The sequence below is a fragment of the Siphateles boraxobius genome, unplaced genomic scaffold, assembly GCF_051911475.1.
Source record: "Siphateles boraxobius isolate OS27281-9 unplaced genomic scaffold, OSU_SipBor_1 84, whole genome shotgun sequence".
Classification (NCBI taxonomy): domain Eukaryota; kingdom Metazoa; phylum Chordata; class Actinopteri; order Cypriniformes; family Leuciscidae; genus Siphateles; species Siphateles boraxobius.
In genome coordinates, this window is record NW_027509213.1 from 2,619,982 (window position 1) to 2,638,022 (window position 18,041).

The 18,041-nt window shown below is 33.8% G+C and overlaps 1 protein-coding gene across 2 annotated transcripts; it reads left to right on the forward strand.

Annotated features, from left to right (window-relative positions):
* The first annotated feature begins 1,612 nt into the window (after nt 1-1,612).
* Nucleotides 1,613-7,696, forward strand: LOC143731000 (free fatty acid receptor 3). 2 transcript variants are annotated; one of them, XM_077221628.1, is made up of 2 exons: nt 1,613-1,779; nt 6,059-7,696. In XM_077221628.1, the coding sequence occupies exon 2, from the start codon at nt 6,124-6,126 to the stop codon at nt 7,099-7,101; it is 978 nt and encodes a 325-aa protein (XP_077077743.1). In that variant the 5' UTR covers nt 1,613-1,779; nt 6,059-6,123; the 3' UTR covers nt 7,102-7,696. The 2 variants fall into 2 exon arrangements, with proteins under 2 accessions (XP_077077743.1, XP_077077742.1); XM_077221627.1 differs by lacking the exon at nt 1,613-1,779 and adding an exon at nt 3,272-3,425.
* The last annotated feature ends 10,345 nt before the right edge of the window (nt 7,697-18,041 follow it).

Here is an 18,041-nt window from a genome sequence, read left to right on the forward strand (position 1 = left end):
CAGGAAGCCAGTGCAGGGACATTAAAATAGGTGTTATGTGGGAGTAATTTCGCTTTCCTTCAAGCAGTCTAGCGGCTGCATTTTGAACCAATTGCAGACGAGAGATGGAAGCCTGGGAAATGCCCTAATACAAAGAATTACAGTAATCAAGTCTAGATGTAACAAATGCATGAGTAGCTGTTTCCAAACTACTCTTTGATAAAATGGACTTCACTTTAATATAAATTCACTTTCTGTGCAAGAGAATTTCAGAATTCACTTTCTGTATACATTACTGGACTATTGTTGTTTCAACTTAAAAAAATAAGGGTCCCACTTTATATTAAATGGCTTTAAGTATTATGTACTTACATTGAAATTAATAATTTGATACAATGGACTTATTGTGTACATACATGTTTTTACATTGTATTTATATTTTGAAAATACCTGCATGTAATTACAGCTGTAATTAATGTATGTAATTACATTTGTAATTACACAGTTGACCCTTCCCTTACACCTTAACCCAACCTTAAACCGACCCATACCACACAAACCTGTCTGAAACCTTACCCGTATCACACACACCTGTACCAAACCTTACCCGTATCACACCTCAATAGCAGCTAAAGTGTTTTACAATACAACCTGAAAACAATGAGTACATTGTACTTATTTTTTGATGTAAGTACATAGTACTTAAAGCCACTTAATATAAAGTGGGACCAAAATAAGTGTTCCTTAATTTTAAGTTTAGTCAACTCAAATATCCAAGTTGTCACTACAACTTCATATTTCAGTTAACTAAACTTTGAAGGGAGCACAAACACTTTTTTTAGTTGAAACAACAAATGTTTTTACTGTGTGTGTCTACATTAAAGGTGCTGTAAGTGATGTTAGACATATTGCTGACTTCCAGATTAAATAGTCCAAATCTGTCCCTCATAAGCAAACCCGAAAATGACTGACTGGCAGAAAGTGCCTCAAAGTCCTCTGATTGGCCAAACAATAATGACACATCACCATCTCTTTCAGTCAAGTTCCTGATTTCTCAAGACACCCGTTTCACTGACCCATGCAACACATTTAACCAAACCGTCAAGTTAAAATATAAATATTTAAGAAAAAAGACATCTAACATGACTGAGCTATTCTGTTTAATATGAAGTCTGAACAGATGTACTAACTCTGGAATTATAAAAAAAAAAAAAAGTCAGTGCATGCTGTGTTTACATCGTTCCAGTTTGAAGGACAGAAAAATTCATGGCATTGTTAGACATGCATATGTGTAACCCTAAATCATGATAAATGTTTAATGTAATATTTAAGCCTTGCTAGAAAATAAATGATCAGCAAGTGGTTGTTACAAAAGACATTATCACTCGGCTGCTCGCTGGTATATGTTATTGTCAGTGGATGTATATCAGGCATGTGCAGGCCGTCGCTATAATCAAAGTCATAGTCTCTGCTATAATTCATGAGTCAGCTTTAGCGGGCCGCCCTCGTCACACCATTCCTGGTCTCTTTCCAATGACGATAATTGCTATTTTAATACATGATTTACTTGATTTGAATTGTACAGTAAACTTAACATCCATCTCTCTATTTTTTTGCCATGCATCACTTTTTTTTGGATAGGCAGACCACTTATTCTTTGGTGCTGAAGTGAGAGGGGGAAACAGAGTAAAGCACAAGGAGCTTCCCGAGGAGAAGGAGAGCAGTCGCAATCCCGTGAAACATGCCAAAAACTGGAGTGTGTATGTGATGTGTGGAGCCAGCGTCCCGGGGTTCACGACGGTATGTTTACAAAAGAATTTTAAGTAATTTTTGTCCATTATCCAGCAGTTAAAAATGTAGAAATGTATCTGTTTCAGGCCTTTTGTGTTTAAATAAATTAATGATAATCTGATGAATGATGACATTTCTGTGTCTAATCAAATGATGTTTTTCTGATGATTTAATCAATGCATTGGGGATGAATGATGATGCATTATCATCTCTTCTCTATCTGAACTCTGACCAGCTGGGATGAGCTATATTTAATTTAGTGTTCAAGTTTGCTGACTCAGTTTAGCTCATTCTTTCCCAATATAGCTAACAATGAATGAGGGAACTAGTGGGTGTTTTTAGATCCAGCTCTAAATGAATCACTTATTGTTATGCAATCACTTTTTTGCTATATATTAAAATGTATTACACATGATTGTGAAAGGACTGAATTTACTTCTTCAGGGGGATTCCATGCTGACAACTGGGATTTTCCATGATTTTAGCTACTGAACAGAGGATAGACCTAAAAGACCTGTTGATAGTAAACTTCTGCTGTATTCCATTCAACCTGGACAATTGCGATTTCCACGTTCCTATGACAGTTTAATTGAACGCAGAAAAGGCTGATTTCACCAAGATGGCAAAGTATAACGTCACGCAAACATGGTGGCACTCAGGGAGATCGTTATAGTCGAAGTATTTGAATCATTAAAACTACCCCGAGAGCTGATTGCAAACTGTAAACGTTTGCAGAGCCAGGAGTGAAAAACACAACGATCCTCTGTTGATAATCATAAACCTGTAGAATAAATGCTTGCATTGAACAGCGTTGTTTATCCATCACAGTTTGGTTGCTAGGAGACATCTTTGTTGACAATCGATCACCTGCAAAACTAACATCACCTGTATTGCTGATTTGAAGCAACATACACTCTTAGGTAAAAAAAGGTTCTAAATAGAACACAAGGATTTTTGACTTTTGGAACGTTTATTTTTAAGAGTGTAGAAGAGCCATTGTAGAACCTTTCAGTGAACAAATTCTTAAAAATAACTGTTTTCTTAGTGTGAAGAACATTCTAGTAATCTGAAGAACTTTTTCAAAGAACCTTTTGTGAATCAGAAAGGTTCCATGAATGTTGAAGGTTCTTTATGGAACCAATAAAACATTTCAGACAGGAATATCCCACATCCAACCTTAGATAGAATATAGCATTATTCCCAGCCTTATCTTTTTTAAAACGCATTCGATTTCTGAGGATGTTTTGGGATTGTAAATGCAGTCTAATGTTAGCTTTGAGAGGCTCTAGCCTCGATGCCTAGCGTTAAAGTAAAGGAGAGGCCAGATTGATTCATTACTCCCAGTGACACTCACATATGCAAGCGCACACCCATCATCTTTAAACACATCTCCCACACACCCTGGAGGAGTATAAATCCCAACATAACTGCATAGACTTGCTCACATGTACACATAGAGCGCCAGAGACTGCGTGAGAAGCACGCCGGGTTGGACCCAGTCCTCAAATATTAATTTTCCCTTATCAGTGTACAACATTGAAAATGGAAAGCAAACAGCTGGTGCGGAAGTTGTCAGCATACAGACCGTAGTCACTATTGAAAAGCAAGAGAGAGTCGATACAGAAGCACAGTTGAGAGGTCTACTTAGCTCTGCGGTGAGTTCGTCTTTTTGTCTAAACTTAAAAGCCGGGATCATTTTAAGTTGTTCCCTTATTGCGTGATTGTCACTTTTTGACGCTTGTGTAACTATTTTTTCTTCTTCATGAACTATGTTTTAACACTTCCTGCAGACATATTTCAGTAATAACTGCTATTTCTTGTAGCAGTGTGTCATTATTTGTGAGGATAATCTCGAGGAAATCTGCAATGCAATGTAATTTAAACATAGGAAAACATGTTAAACTGAGCCAAGAGTGCTTCTAAATCATCATATTCAACTAAATATTTATGCAAGGAATAGGGGGTTTGTTGATCTTTCGACTGAGTTTTCTGTGGGTGCAGATTCCTTTTGGGCCTGATCATCATATCCAATAGTTTTATAGAGTCTAGTTATTGTTTTACAGTTCTTATACTGACACAGTGAGCTCTGTTTTATCTACGTCCGGGTGTCAAATCTTGCTCCTGGAGGTCTACTGTTTTGTGATCCTAATTAAACACACCTGAACCTGCCAATAAAAGTTTTCAGGATTCCTGGAAACTTGCAGGCAAGTGTGTTGGAGCTAAACTGTGCAGGATATTGGTCATACAGAATACGGTCCAACCCCTGATCTAAGTTACCGACTGGTTAATTTACACTGCATTGACCCACAGATCTTTATATAAAGTTGGATATATTACTGTATATCCAACTTTATCCACATACATACAGTAAACTCACGCTAAGCACTAGATACTGCATAGTAGCCTAAATCTCAACTGCCTGGATTATGATATTCTCACTGAGCACTTTATATACAGTATATATTAGTGGTGTAACGGGACACAGAAGTCACGGTTCGGTACTTACCTCGGTTTTGGGGTCATGGTTCGATATGAGTTCGGTACATTTACATGTCTGGCCCTCCAAGATTCCTGATTGCTTAAAATTAAAATTAAGGAATTGTTGATTTGTTACTCTAATTGATAGATTGACCAATGTTGCACGAGAAAATGCAATGGGGGTTTGTAAACTTATTGGTTTGCTTAATGTGTTGTGCATAGCCAACACTGTCATTTTCTTTGCGCGTGAGAGTTCATTAATATGTGGTGACAATGACGAATGCACAAAGTTTAATATTACGCTTGAGCAAGAAGGAGAAAAAGAGCCTACTTCACCTTTCCACGAGGAGACAGTGAGTGAAGCGGCACCTGAGGCTTCACATTTCCAGGAGACGCATATTTCTGAAACTGGACTGCAGTAGTGAGACTTCCACGACAAAAATCGGCACAATGCCAAAAGATTTTGTCTCATTATAACAGCGGAAACAACTTATTTATGGTCATTTATAGTCATACAGATAAGAGTAAGACGTCATTCGAAACTGTAAAAGGTCTGTTTTTATTTGTGCACAATCACTTCAATCAGTAAAATAAAGAAAACAAAAAGGATGACGTTTTCTACAGTCCCGTGAAGAGCGCATCACAAAAATGACCGAAACTCAGTGTATAGGCTACTATCAAGACCTTGCAACTCTTGTTTTGGGTTGGTGCATAGATCGTCTCTTCTTCTTCTGTTTTTTTTCCTGTTGTGGCGGTAAGCAAACAGCATTGCATTACAGCATGCCCCCTTCTGGATTGGAATGTGGATCACCTGTGACTGACTGTATTCATCATCTAACTGTATGCACTGAACCGTGACGTCTGTAATATGATGGTTCGGGAGGACATCATGTACCCTTACACCTCATATATACACAGTATATTCATGTAGGGTGATATACAATATAGTAAATCTCAATTTCGGTGATATAGAGCAAGTCTCAACTGCTTGATTGTTAATTTAGTCGCAAAATATATCAGCCATATATATATATAGTACACTTTATTTTACTACAATATACTTACGTAGGGCGATATATACTAGGCTATATAGCAAATCTCAACTGCTTGATTGATTATCTCATCGGAAATTGTAACTATATAAAGTTGGATATATAAGTATGACCAAATGTATCAGCATACATACAGTATACGTGCGTAGGGCGATATATACTTTATATCAAATCTCAGCTGCTTGATTGCTTGCATCGTAGATGTAAACTATATTATCGCCCAGCTCTGATCTGTTCAATGTGACTCTACGACAGAACTTGTTCAGATTTTTGCCTTTGATTTTCTTGTAGTTTTAGAGTCCAACATGTTTTGAAAATTTATATTTTATATAAAATATGAATAATAAAATTTTTACTTTGTACATTTTCATAAACTCAAACTTCTATAACTTTTTTCTGTTCAACTTTCTTAATTTATTTCACTTCTACAAAAATCTGCCAAATGTCTTTAAAACAAGACCAATCTTACATCTATATTCAAAAGCATTCTATTCAAGAATATTATGCCCTAATATTAAGCCCCTCTATAACCATTTAAGTTCAGAATGTGCATTTTCATGTCTATTCAAAAAAAAAAAAAAAAAAAAAAGGTGTGTGTGTGTATGGGGGGTGATACTTAAAGGGTTAAGATATTAAGATACTATAATCATTAACATCATGATTTTCTGCTGCTTTGAAACAATGCATATAGTGAAAAGCACTATACATATAAGTTTGACTTCAAACTTCACATTTTTAATTACACTTCCAATTTCCAGGACTGAAACATCCAGCTCTACACTGAGGCCTCCTTCTCCTGGGGACCGTATGGAACAGAGCAATCATGCAAGTCTGTGATTATCATCTGTGTCTCACCGTCTACATATTCACCTTCATCACCGGGTTCCCGGCCAACGTCTTGGCCTTCTACACACTGAGCCGCAAAGTTTGGAGGAAACCGGCTCCCATCGACATCCTCCTCCTCAACCTCATCATCTCAGACTTGCTCTTCCTCATCTTCTTGCCCTTTAAAATGCAAGAAGTGGCCAATAAAATGGAATGGAATATTGACTACTTTCTGTGTCCACTGTCTGGCTTTGTCTTCTACATGACCATCTACAACAGTACCTTTTTCTTGACCGCGGTGAGCTTGGAGCGTTATCTTGGCGTGGCGTTCCCGATCCAGCACTCTCTAAGAAGAAGACCCATATACGCCGTGTTCGCCAGCATCTTCATTTGGGGGTTTTCCATCCTTCACCTCAGCATCGTCTACATCGTGCCCTACTACAACCCATCCGGGACGGTCCCACCATCCCGTAACGTCTGCTACGAGGGATTCACCGACGCTCAGTTGGAGATCCTCCTGCCTGTGCGTTTGGAGTTGTGCATCGTTCTCTTCTGCGTTCCCTTCCTTATTTGCAGCTTCTGCTACATAAACTTCATCCGCATCCTCTCAAGACTGCCGAACATTGGCCGGCGGAGAAAGTTGAGAGCGATCGGATTGGCTTTGGGGACGTTGTTGGTGTTTGCGCTCTGTTTTGGACCCTACAATGTCTCCCATGTTGTTGGCTTCATAACCAAGAAAAACCCAGTGTGGAGAGACAAAACCCTTCTTCTTAGCACGTTTAATGCCTGCTTGGACCCGTTTATTTTTTACTTCACCTCCACAGCCGTTAGAAACACACTTAATGCAATGGTGAGGGGCATTTGGGGTAGAAGTTGGTGCCAATGCCCACGAATCCTATGGAGCTTCAAGAAAGAACCTCCTGAAAGTGAGAAAAACAGCCTCCCGAAACCACAGGAGCTCACAAACGCACTTTGACCAACAGTTTTATTTAGGCCAGTGGAATTATTTTTGTAAACAAATAGATGCTGGGTAAACATTGCTCTACTTCCTTGTAAAATGATGGAGGCGACGTAGAATGCGAAAACAACACAACTCACATGTAGAGTGTTATCTTAGTCGGAAAAGGAAAACACGGTGGCGAAACTTGTGTCTACATAAAGGGACTAAATTGAGTGTTGGCAAACAGAGGATAAACTTCCTTTTGTATATAGTGTTTATTCATCCATTGTGTGAGTTCATCCTAATATTAAACGTGTCATCATTGACTTTATTCAATATAAACAGAATGCAGTATGAGGACATTAATCACTGGGATAAAGGAGCCACGTTCACCAGCCATATGAAGGTCAATAGAAGAGCAGCTCTCAAACACTGTCACGGAAATATCTGAAAGGGTTTTCACTTCTGAGGAAGATGCTTGTCTGGGAACTGACAATGTGGTTTTTCTGATGGTTTGTAATACGTGTTAGATCACAGGTGCACAATTTTGAGTGTCTAGGAAGTGTCAAAATGTACACCACGGACATGAATGATGAAATAAGTGATGGACTCTTGTTCAAGGTTCAGTGTGGTTACTTGACTCAATTTTAAAGAACCTTTGGTTCGATATAAGGAGAAATTATTGTTTCATGTTTAATGTGTTATTGTAATCCCTTGCCCCCCACCCCCCTAGTGATAAAGTATGTTTACGAGCTGATTAATTCATTTCAATTTAATGATCTCACTAAAATGTATTCATTTTAAATTTAATCAAAATTAGAAATTAATTAAAACTAAAGTCATTAATTAAAATTAAATCCATAAAATGCACTTCTAAAAGGTTCTATGAAGCGTGAAGAGTGTAGAAATGAAGAAATCAAGCTCCGTAGTTATTCCCGATTGATTTAAATGTGAAGTGTGTCTTTATTCTGTTGGAAAACTGTGGTTACACTTTCGATAGTCCACTTTAGACATTCTCCTAACTATCAGTAACTTTGCAAGTATGTCACCTAACTCTCAATATGAGTATTAGTAGACTGTTATAATACTCTAATGACAGCTAGTTGACATGTACTTGCAAAGTTACTTATAGTTAGTAAAATGTCTAAAGTGGAGCATCTGAATTAAGTTGTTTGAGTACTAATAGACTGTCTGTTTAATATCTGCTAACACAATATTTTGATGCTCCTCAACAGACATTCTACTGACTATAAGTAACTTTACAACTACATGTCAACTTATTCTACTAACCTGAACCCTAACCTAACAGTCTAGTAATAGTCTAATGAGAGTTAGGTGACATGTAGTTGCAAAGTTACTTAGTATAATGTCTAAAGTGGACCATCTAAATTAAGTTGTTTGTTTGAATGCATTTTTATTATTTTTGCAATTCCCCTTGTCGACACTACTTAAATTTAATTTGTTGAATTGAATTTGTTCTTTATTTGTCATTGTTATAAATAACAGAGAAATAACATCAGAGAATCCTACAATATAAGTGCAATTCTAGTGGCACAAAATTCACACATATCACCTTTAAATGCATTATTTATATATGTAAATAAAAATGTAAATGTATTATTGTACATATTGATGAAAAGCAGGTTCTCTTAAGAGCCTGTAAGAAGTGTCATTAAATAAAACATTGTTTGTAAGATCAGAACACGACTGCCAGAAGGCTGGAATCATCTGGAGTATTTCTTCATCCTGGCTTATGCCATAAAAAGTTTATGGCATATTTCCTCTCGGTCCATAATAACTATTAACCACTAATCTTGCTTCACTGTTATAAAGCCGACAAATATTTACAGAAAGGTTATTGTCTTTGACTACCGAGCCAGGCAGGAGTGTATATGTACAGATGCAGGAGCACATGTGGGAAACGCTTGGCTTAGTTCCTTATAATCATCATTCAGGAAACGTGTTGATATAAACAGTTGTTGCTCTAATTTGGAGGAGATTTCTGTAATAATAAAGAGTGAGGTGGAAGGATGTTTGACTCATCATCACATATACACAAGTGCTCTGGTTTTCTCTCATTTCAGGTCAGCTAGTTTCACAATATCCAGACGTTGTGACTGTCGACATAAATTCTGAGCTCATTCAGGCCAACTTATTCAAAAGTTTCCACCAACAAATGTACCATGTCATGGAAATTGTGATCAGAATTTCTGTGCATCTAAAATAAGAATTTATAATTTCACAGAGAATATACAAAAAAACTTCAAACATATTTTGAGTGTCTTTCATAGGCTTGAAGCACTTTTAGAGATTTGAACAAATCTAGTTATTTGTTCTTCTTCAACTTTTAGATGTTTCTGTACAAAACATTATAGGGATCAGATTAAAAGAATAATAAAATTGTCCTTAACTGCTATTTTCGGTAACACTTTATTTTAAGGTGTCATTGTTACAGTGTAATTATATATTTAAGTACAGAGTAATAGCAACTACATGTACTTACTATAGAGTTAGGGTATAGGATTATTTGATTGAGGGTTAGTTGCATGTAATTATGCATCATTTACTGTTATTACATGTTACATTATGTAACAAGGACACTGTAAAATAAAGTGTTACCCTAGTTTCTTATTTTCTAACCAAAGTATATTTTGGATGAAACCATTCGCTTAATGAATAAACAAACGTAAATGTAAAATTTAAAGTTAGGATAACCCCCAACTTGTCTTAAATCCAAAGGTAAGATGTTTAATGCATTTATTAGGTTGTTTGAAATAGAATTTCAGCATAACATTAGCAACACATATTGCATATTTTATAATCTAAAAAAGTAAATTATAATATGACGGTTAATGTCATTAAAAGATTTCACACACTTAAAAAAATAATTGCAAGCGTGCTTGTTATTTAAAAAGGGTTAAAGGATTGGTAATTAAAAGTAATTGTATACTGTATATTGACCACGTCAAAGCCTTACAAAAGAAATGATGATGTTCTTAAGAAGATACTTGAGAACTTTTCAAGAATTGCACAAGAAGTTCAGGTAATACTATTACAATAAGGTTTTGTTTGATAACATTAGTTGATGCATTAGCTAACATTAACAATGTTTTTTAAAGCATTACATTTACATTTTACATTTATTCATTTAGCTGACGCTTTTATCCAAAGCGACTTACAATTGCTCTGTATGTCAGAGGTCGCACGACTCTGGAGCAACTCGGGGTTAAGTGTCTTGCTCAGGGACACATTGGTGTCTCACAGTGGATTCGAACCCGGGTCTCTCACACCACAGGCATGTGTCTTATCCACTGCGCCCTTTTTTATTATGTTTATAAATGCACTTTGGACTAACAGAAACATTTACAAACTAACATTAACAAATGTTACCAAATGCAACTTTTGATTTTTTGAGTGCATGTCGTTATTTCATGTTGACTAATGTAGTTATGTTAGCAAATGAAACCTTATTGTAAAGTGTTACAGAAGTTCACAAGAATGCTTTCTTTCTATGAGGATTATCATCAAGCTGGCTCGAGAATATAAGTGTGCACACCTTGAAGTTATAAAAAAGTGTCAAACATCTAACTTTACAGACGCAAAATGTGCATCTGATTTCACTGAACTAATCTTGGATCTCCTACTCCAGTTCTGTTTAAGACATCTAATTTTCTTAACGTTTCTGCATCGCACGAGATTCATAATGCTGTGGACTTTATTTCAGGATCTAACCACTGCACATCATATAAACGATTTCCATTTTCCCGTGACTACATCAGCACCATCACCTGCCCTCCTGCAGTAATAAATACACTCAGCCTAGGAAATAACTGCAATTTAAGAAGATTCAAGCATCCAGTCACTTCATTGGGTTTTGCTTCTTAAAAAGGAAAGAAAAAGAAAGTGTGTGAGTGTGGGTCTCTCAGGATCTGAAGAGATGAATTACAGTAACAAGCATATGGAACAATAATTTTCCATGAGTCATCACAGGTTAAAACAGAAACACAAAAACTATAATAAACTACTGCACTATATACAGTTACTGTGAAATAAAATGGGACGTAATGTCTTCGTCTTACTGTCCACCCTAGTCATATCCGCATTATTAAAGTATAATGTTGTGTCTACACCGGATACACAGTGTTTAACTCTTTTGTTCCCATTATAACTAACACATTGTCTTAATAGAGATGGTGATCTGTTAGATCGGGGATCCACAAACTCTTTTTGCCAGCCGAACCCTTTTGACATAAAATATTAATTTGTTATACCCCATGAGATAATTATTATTTCAATAATTTAAAAACACATTTGTATAATCACTGTTCTCTGATATTTGTGGTCACGTGAAATGCAGGCAAACAAATAAATCAAGTAATCTTTTTAGTAAATGTTTATTTTGTATTGTTTTTATTTTAGAATGATTTATTATTAAAACAATGAATTATTAATTTTAGTTTCAAATTGTATGTAAATACTTATTACATGACATATACATATAATTATAATAATTAAATAATAATTAAAACAATATATAATTAAAATTATTATATTTATACATTTTTAATTATTATGTGCATATAACTATAACATTTTATCTATATTATTATTTATAAATAATTACATACATATATATATAATATATAAAAAATTCGAATTATTTTACTTTGATTTATAAATAATGTATTATTATATTATTATTTATAAATACTTAAACACACATATATAATAACTTATTTATTTTTAAAATTATTATTGTCATTATTTTTTAATAGCCTATGAATATTTGTTTTGCATATATATATATATATATATATATATATATATATATATATGTATAAAACTATTAAATTAGCTATAAATATAAAATAATTGTTTAATTATTCTTTATTTTGATTGAATTATGTAATAAATATTTAAAAATGTAATAATTAAATCAAAATAATGAATTGAATAATAATTAAATATATTAATATGCAATTAAAATTATGATTATATTTATAAATGAGTGCTATCAAAGCCGATTAATCGCATCTAACATAAAAGTCTGTTTATGTAATATGTGTGTGTATAATATATAAAGGCAATGCTTATATCATTCCGCCCACACTAGTGCATGAGACATCAGTGAGCTCACGACATGTCTTTCCTACGACAGTGACGGCGATATGCAGCTGTGTTACGAGGGTCAAACTCTTTCTGTGTGGATGTCGGATCTGGGATTTGTCATCGGACTCAGTAAAACATGAGATGTTTTGTCGGCAGGATGAGATTCAGCAGACTCTACTCAGTGTGTTTATTAGAGGAGTAGAGGAGTCGCCTGGAACAAGCCAGAGATAAACACAAACCCACCGCCAGCGGGAACACTGCAGAAGTTCAGCATCCTACACTTCTTATGTAACTGTTAATTAAACATCTGGGCTAATTTAATGATGCGTTCAGCTTGTGCAGTTCTTTCTCTCGGCTGCATTGTACCATATTTAAATCTATTTTTCCTCATAAACACACAATCTCCAGAGATTGTAAATACGGCGTGATGTGAATTCAAGTGATTTCGGTTGGAATAAAATGGACAAATTGGGCAAATTTCTTTCACTTCCCAATCCCGACAATAGCAGGAGTCTTTTTAACACTATACGATAATGAAAAAGAACATAAGTTAATTAAACTTCACTGTCTTTACAGTTTGCCATCATTCTTCAATTGACACACCTCTCAGAAAGCTCATAGAAAAATCCCATAATTACAACATTGCATTTTTTAGACAAGTGCACAAAAATTATTCTCACATGAAATGAAGATAGGATCAGAATCAAACTTTTTTTTAAAGAAAGAAATTAATGTCTATTCCGCAAGAATACATTAAATTTATCATGAGACATGAACCATAATGTTACAAAATAATTCTATTACCATTAAATATATGCTGTTCCTTTGAATTTTCTATTATGTATCAAAAAAATTAAGCAGAGCATTGATTTTATTAGTCAAAAATGTTTCTTGCGCAGCAAATCATCCTATTATAGTGATTTCTGAAGGATCATGTCAAGACTGGAGTAATGATGCTGAAAATTCAGCTTTGATCACAGGAATAAATTACATTTATATTCACATAGAAAACAGCTGTTTTAAATTGTGATAACATTGAACTTTTTTTTTTTACTGTATTTTGATCAAATAAATGCTTCTGAACGCTTACCTTACAGTCTCGCAAAGAATAAACATAGAAACTGTTTGAAGCTATGAGCTCTTCTGTAATATTCAAAGAAATTATTACAAAACTGAAATGTTTACATGCCATTTGCTTTTGCAATATAAGAATCAATGAAATGACATTGATGCTGTTTTCTTTCTTTTTGCGTTTTCATGTACTATAGAGGGGATGAGATGAAAGAAATGCTTGGAGAGCAGATCTGACACAGGTCAGAGGTCACACCTACATCCGCATCATCACAGCCGCATCACAGCCGCATCATCACCCGCATCACTGTCACTGACCTGCCCGTAAATCAGTCTGACGGAAACACTCGTGGTTTTGCTCAAACTGCTGAATGTAGCAATGAGATCCACGTCCATTCAGTGTTTCTGTGTCGTTTCACTTCCTCTCTTGGGTCAGTCTGGATTGTTCCGGGCTGATCTTCAGTTTCTGTCAAAATAGAGAACTAAAAGCACTTTAGTGGGTTTTATTTTTTGATGGTGGTCGCTTTGAGGTTCAGCCACAACATATTACGGTACACACCGTCGATATATAGTTCATTTTGGCTGCTGGGAAAAACAGTGTAACATATTCACATGCTTACTTACAGTTCTCTGAAGTTGCTTAATGTCACATGCAGGTAAACAAATAAAAAAATATATTTTATTGTGTTTTATTCTAATTGTTTTAATTTGTAAATTAACTATTATTAATTAATTAGCCTACAGTATGTACATATTTATTATTACCAATAAAAATGTATTTATTTGCATAATCTAAATTTTTATATTATTATTGCTATGCATTTCAATTAAAGTTACTATAAATATTAAATTATTTGTTATATACATAGATTATTAACAATCCAAATAAAGTGCTTTATTTTTAAACGATTAATTATTAAAATTAATTATTTATTGTTGATTAATTCATTATTTTTGTACATGGTATAATTATTAAATTATATATAAATATTAAATTAATTGTTATAGCCTATGTATTATTACCAATCCCAAACACTTTTAATTTTTAAATGATTTATGATTAAAATGATTAACTCTTATTATTGAATATTGTTGATTAATTAATTATATCTGTACATAATACAATGTTCATATTTATTAAATTAAACAAATATAAAATTAATTCATTGCTATATGTATTAATAATTTACTGTATTTAATGATTTATTATTATTGATGATTAATTATAATTAATCATAATTTAATATAAATGTTACATTAATTGTTAAATGGAGATTTAACAATTCATGTAAAAAGATTTATATAATATAATATAAAGATTTATATAATTAATATAAAAAGATTTATATTAACAATTATTTATTAATTATTATGTATTTGTATTATTATTAAATTAAATATAGCTATTAAAATTATTATATTATTTAATTCTTAAATAAATTAACTCGCATATCCCAGTTTGGGAAACATATTTATAGACACCTAAAATCTTAATATTAAAATAAGAAATATTTTTCTCAGCATCTTGTTTAATCAAGATGTAGCAGGAATTTCTTGGGTCACACAGAATATATCTAATGCTTCACTTGTTCAGGTGTTTGGATTGAAGTCTTCCTCAGAAGTAAAATGTCACGAAGCAGGTCTGTTGTCTTTAATGAGACATTCCCTGCAAACTAAAAATGCCAGTCTGCCAGTTTTCTTCTCAACAAATGATGTGTGTGGACGTAAATACGTCTCAAGGCTGGAGAGGAAGGATAACTTTTCATGAATTTACAGTCATTAAAAACAAGATGAATTGTGTCACTGTTCAACCAAGTAGCTGAAAGTTTATCGCCAGTGAAAACTTATTTAAAGTATCCATGCCATTATAGTGCATGCATTGAGAATAACCAATGCACAAAAAAAGTATTTTATTTGACTCAAGTTGTTAATTGCAATATTGACTTTTAAACTATTTAAACTGGACTAGTAAACCCTAAATTCTGAAAGTGGCACATTTATTTATGTTGGCTATTTGACCTTGTTGACCCAAATATGAATAACTCATGCATTTGAATAAAGTCGATAAAGCGTATTTGAACAAATATATTTGAATTGAAGGTTATATAGGCTTTTGAACATAATTGGATAATTTTATGCTCATGCAATATTATTCCTGCTTGCAATAGAAATAAAGATGGTATCAGGAAACGGCTGAAGCTGGTGTGAAAAATGCAAATAACCCTACAACCCTATACTTTGAGGAAAAGATAAAAACAGAAGAAAGAAGGGGGGGGGGGGGGGGGGGAACAACATGGACAGTGAAAATAATTTTCTTTTGAAAATTCACTTACTGAAATAATACAGACCTTAAAAACAGTACAACAGCATTTATAGAAACACAACAGAATTATTGGAGGTTAAAACACTTTCTTACATACGTTGAGCGATAAACAATAACAATAAATATATAGTTCTGAAAATTCACACCACAACAATAACGATAACGGCACAGAGGAATCACTTAAAAAACAATTTAATTTTGCTGATGAATAATAAAACATTGACGGCCAATCAGAATCCAGCATGGTTTAATGAGCTCGACCATTTAAAGCACAAACTGCAGAGAGCTTATAATAAACAGAACATTATCCAATAATCTTTGTTTTATATAAATAATTTGTTATATATATATATATATATATATATATATATATATATATATATAAATAGTTTTATTATGAGTTTCTTTCTTCTGCTGAACACAAAAGTAGATATTTTAAAGAATGTCAATAATCAGACACTTGACTGTATTGACTTTCATAGTATTTTTTTCCTACTATAGAAGTGAATGGAGTCCATCAACTGTCTGGTTACTGACATTCTTCTAAATATCTTTTTTTGTGTTCAGCAGAAGAAATACATTCATACAGGTTTGAAACAACTTGAGGATGAGTGAATGATGCCAGAATTATTCAGAACTATTCCTTTAATATCATATTTTAAATATGATGGTTTCACTATAAATACACACCTGCAAAATACACCCAACATAATATATGATATTTACCATCTGAATCTAATAATGTCATGTCAACAAATGGAAAAGTCAGCCACTGTTTATAATAATGTTTATTCATTAAATTATAAACCCTTTTAACCCAGTTCTTCAGTTATTGAAAAATATTACTAACAAAACTGAACAAATTACCTTGAACAAAACTGAAAACCATTAAGACAACCTTTGTTTCAAAAAATAGTCAATAGTTTTATCGATTCTCATTTGCAACATAAATCTACTATCTACAACATAGCATTAAATATATATTAAAATTAAAATAAAATTATAAAAAGCATTAAATATTAGATCAAATTAGCGCAGAATCACCTTCACGTTCGCGTCTGTGATCAGACAAATGTCCTCATGCATCATCAATAGCGGTTGTTAAAGCTGCAGTCCGTAGTTTCTTATCAGTCGCTCACGTCGACGTCACGTCTCGTTCAGGGAACGAGGGTTACATTAGTAACCAAGACATTTTTCCTCTTTGTCGCCATCTCTGTTCGAAATCTGCTCGAGGAATTATCAACTTTACGTGGGTTGTGCCTCGGCACGGCACAGCGCGGATGAATCCAGTGTTTGGAGGAGAACGTGCGGCTGTCAGTCAAAAACAGTCAATATTTCCTCTAAAATGTAAGTGACTTAAAAATAATTACTTGTTTATTGAACTGTCATATGAAAACACATTTTCAATCGTGATGGTATTCATCACTCTTGGTCAATGTTGCTGATCAACTGTATCATATTATAAAAATAAAAACTTTTATTTTATTTTTAAATTTTTTTAACTTTTAAAATTTTAATGCAGTATGTTGACCGAGTTTCTTTTTTGTGAGCTTTGGTCATTTGTTTTTCGATGTATATCCTCGAGAGACTGCACGAGCGTCAACAGTGCATGTGTTTAAGGTCCCTGCACACTGAGCTCGAAACTTTCGTATCCGTTTTTTCGTATTTGGTCATTCGGTTGCTGTGAATTGTAAAAAAAACGCCTCTCCAAATACTTGCTACGGATGCGAAAAACGTTTTTTTTCCAATTTTTTTTTATGACGGACGAAGGTTTCAGAGGCAGTGTTACTAATAAAATACCTTACTCACCATCATCTCTGGTGGTAATAAAGAAAAAAGAGAATGCGATTAAGCTGCTTTTACAACATTTCAAATCTGTCAGTTCTCTATATCTTTGAAAAGCAATGCCAATGTTGATTCTTGTTTTATTACGAGCTTTAGCGCTTTTTTTCTTTATTACCTTACGGATATGACAAGAGACACAAAAACCCTCCTGCAAGGTCTTAAATATACAGTATACACTTATAATATGCTTACCATAGTGATTACAAAAATACGTTTTGGAAGAAAGACTGATGATGTTTTGGCTCATTATTTACATATTGTTGATTTTGAACAAAAAAATTACATAGTATAGCTTTAACCTAAAATCGATTTAAAAAAAAGAAGTTCCTTTTCAGTAGTACAGTACATCATGCTTGATCAAGATGTACAAGGAATTTCAGAAGTCCAATTGTGAGATAAAAATCGCAATTACCTTTTTTTATTCTGTAGCGGAAACAAGCTTCCATAGAATCTAATGCTTTATTTGTCACATGTTCAGGTGTTTGCCTTGACCTCAGAAGACAACAAACACACAAAAACACATAAAATGTCACAGCAACAGGTTGTGTTCTTTAATGAGCGTTTCCCTGGATGCTTCTAGTCACACAAATGCAACTAGAGAAATAAAAAAAACACAGACTCACAGAAG

Bases quoted from the DNA above. Each gene is read 5' to 3' on its own strand.
- LOC143731000 (XM_077221628.1), top strand. From the start codon at position 6,124: ATGCAAGTCTGTGATTATCATCTGTGTCTCACCGTCTACATATTCACC.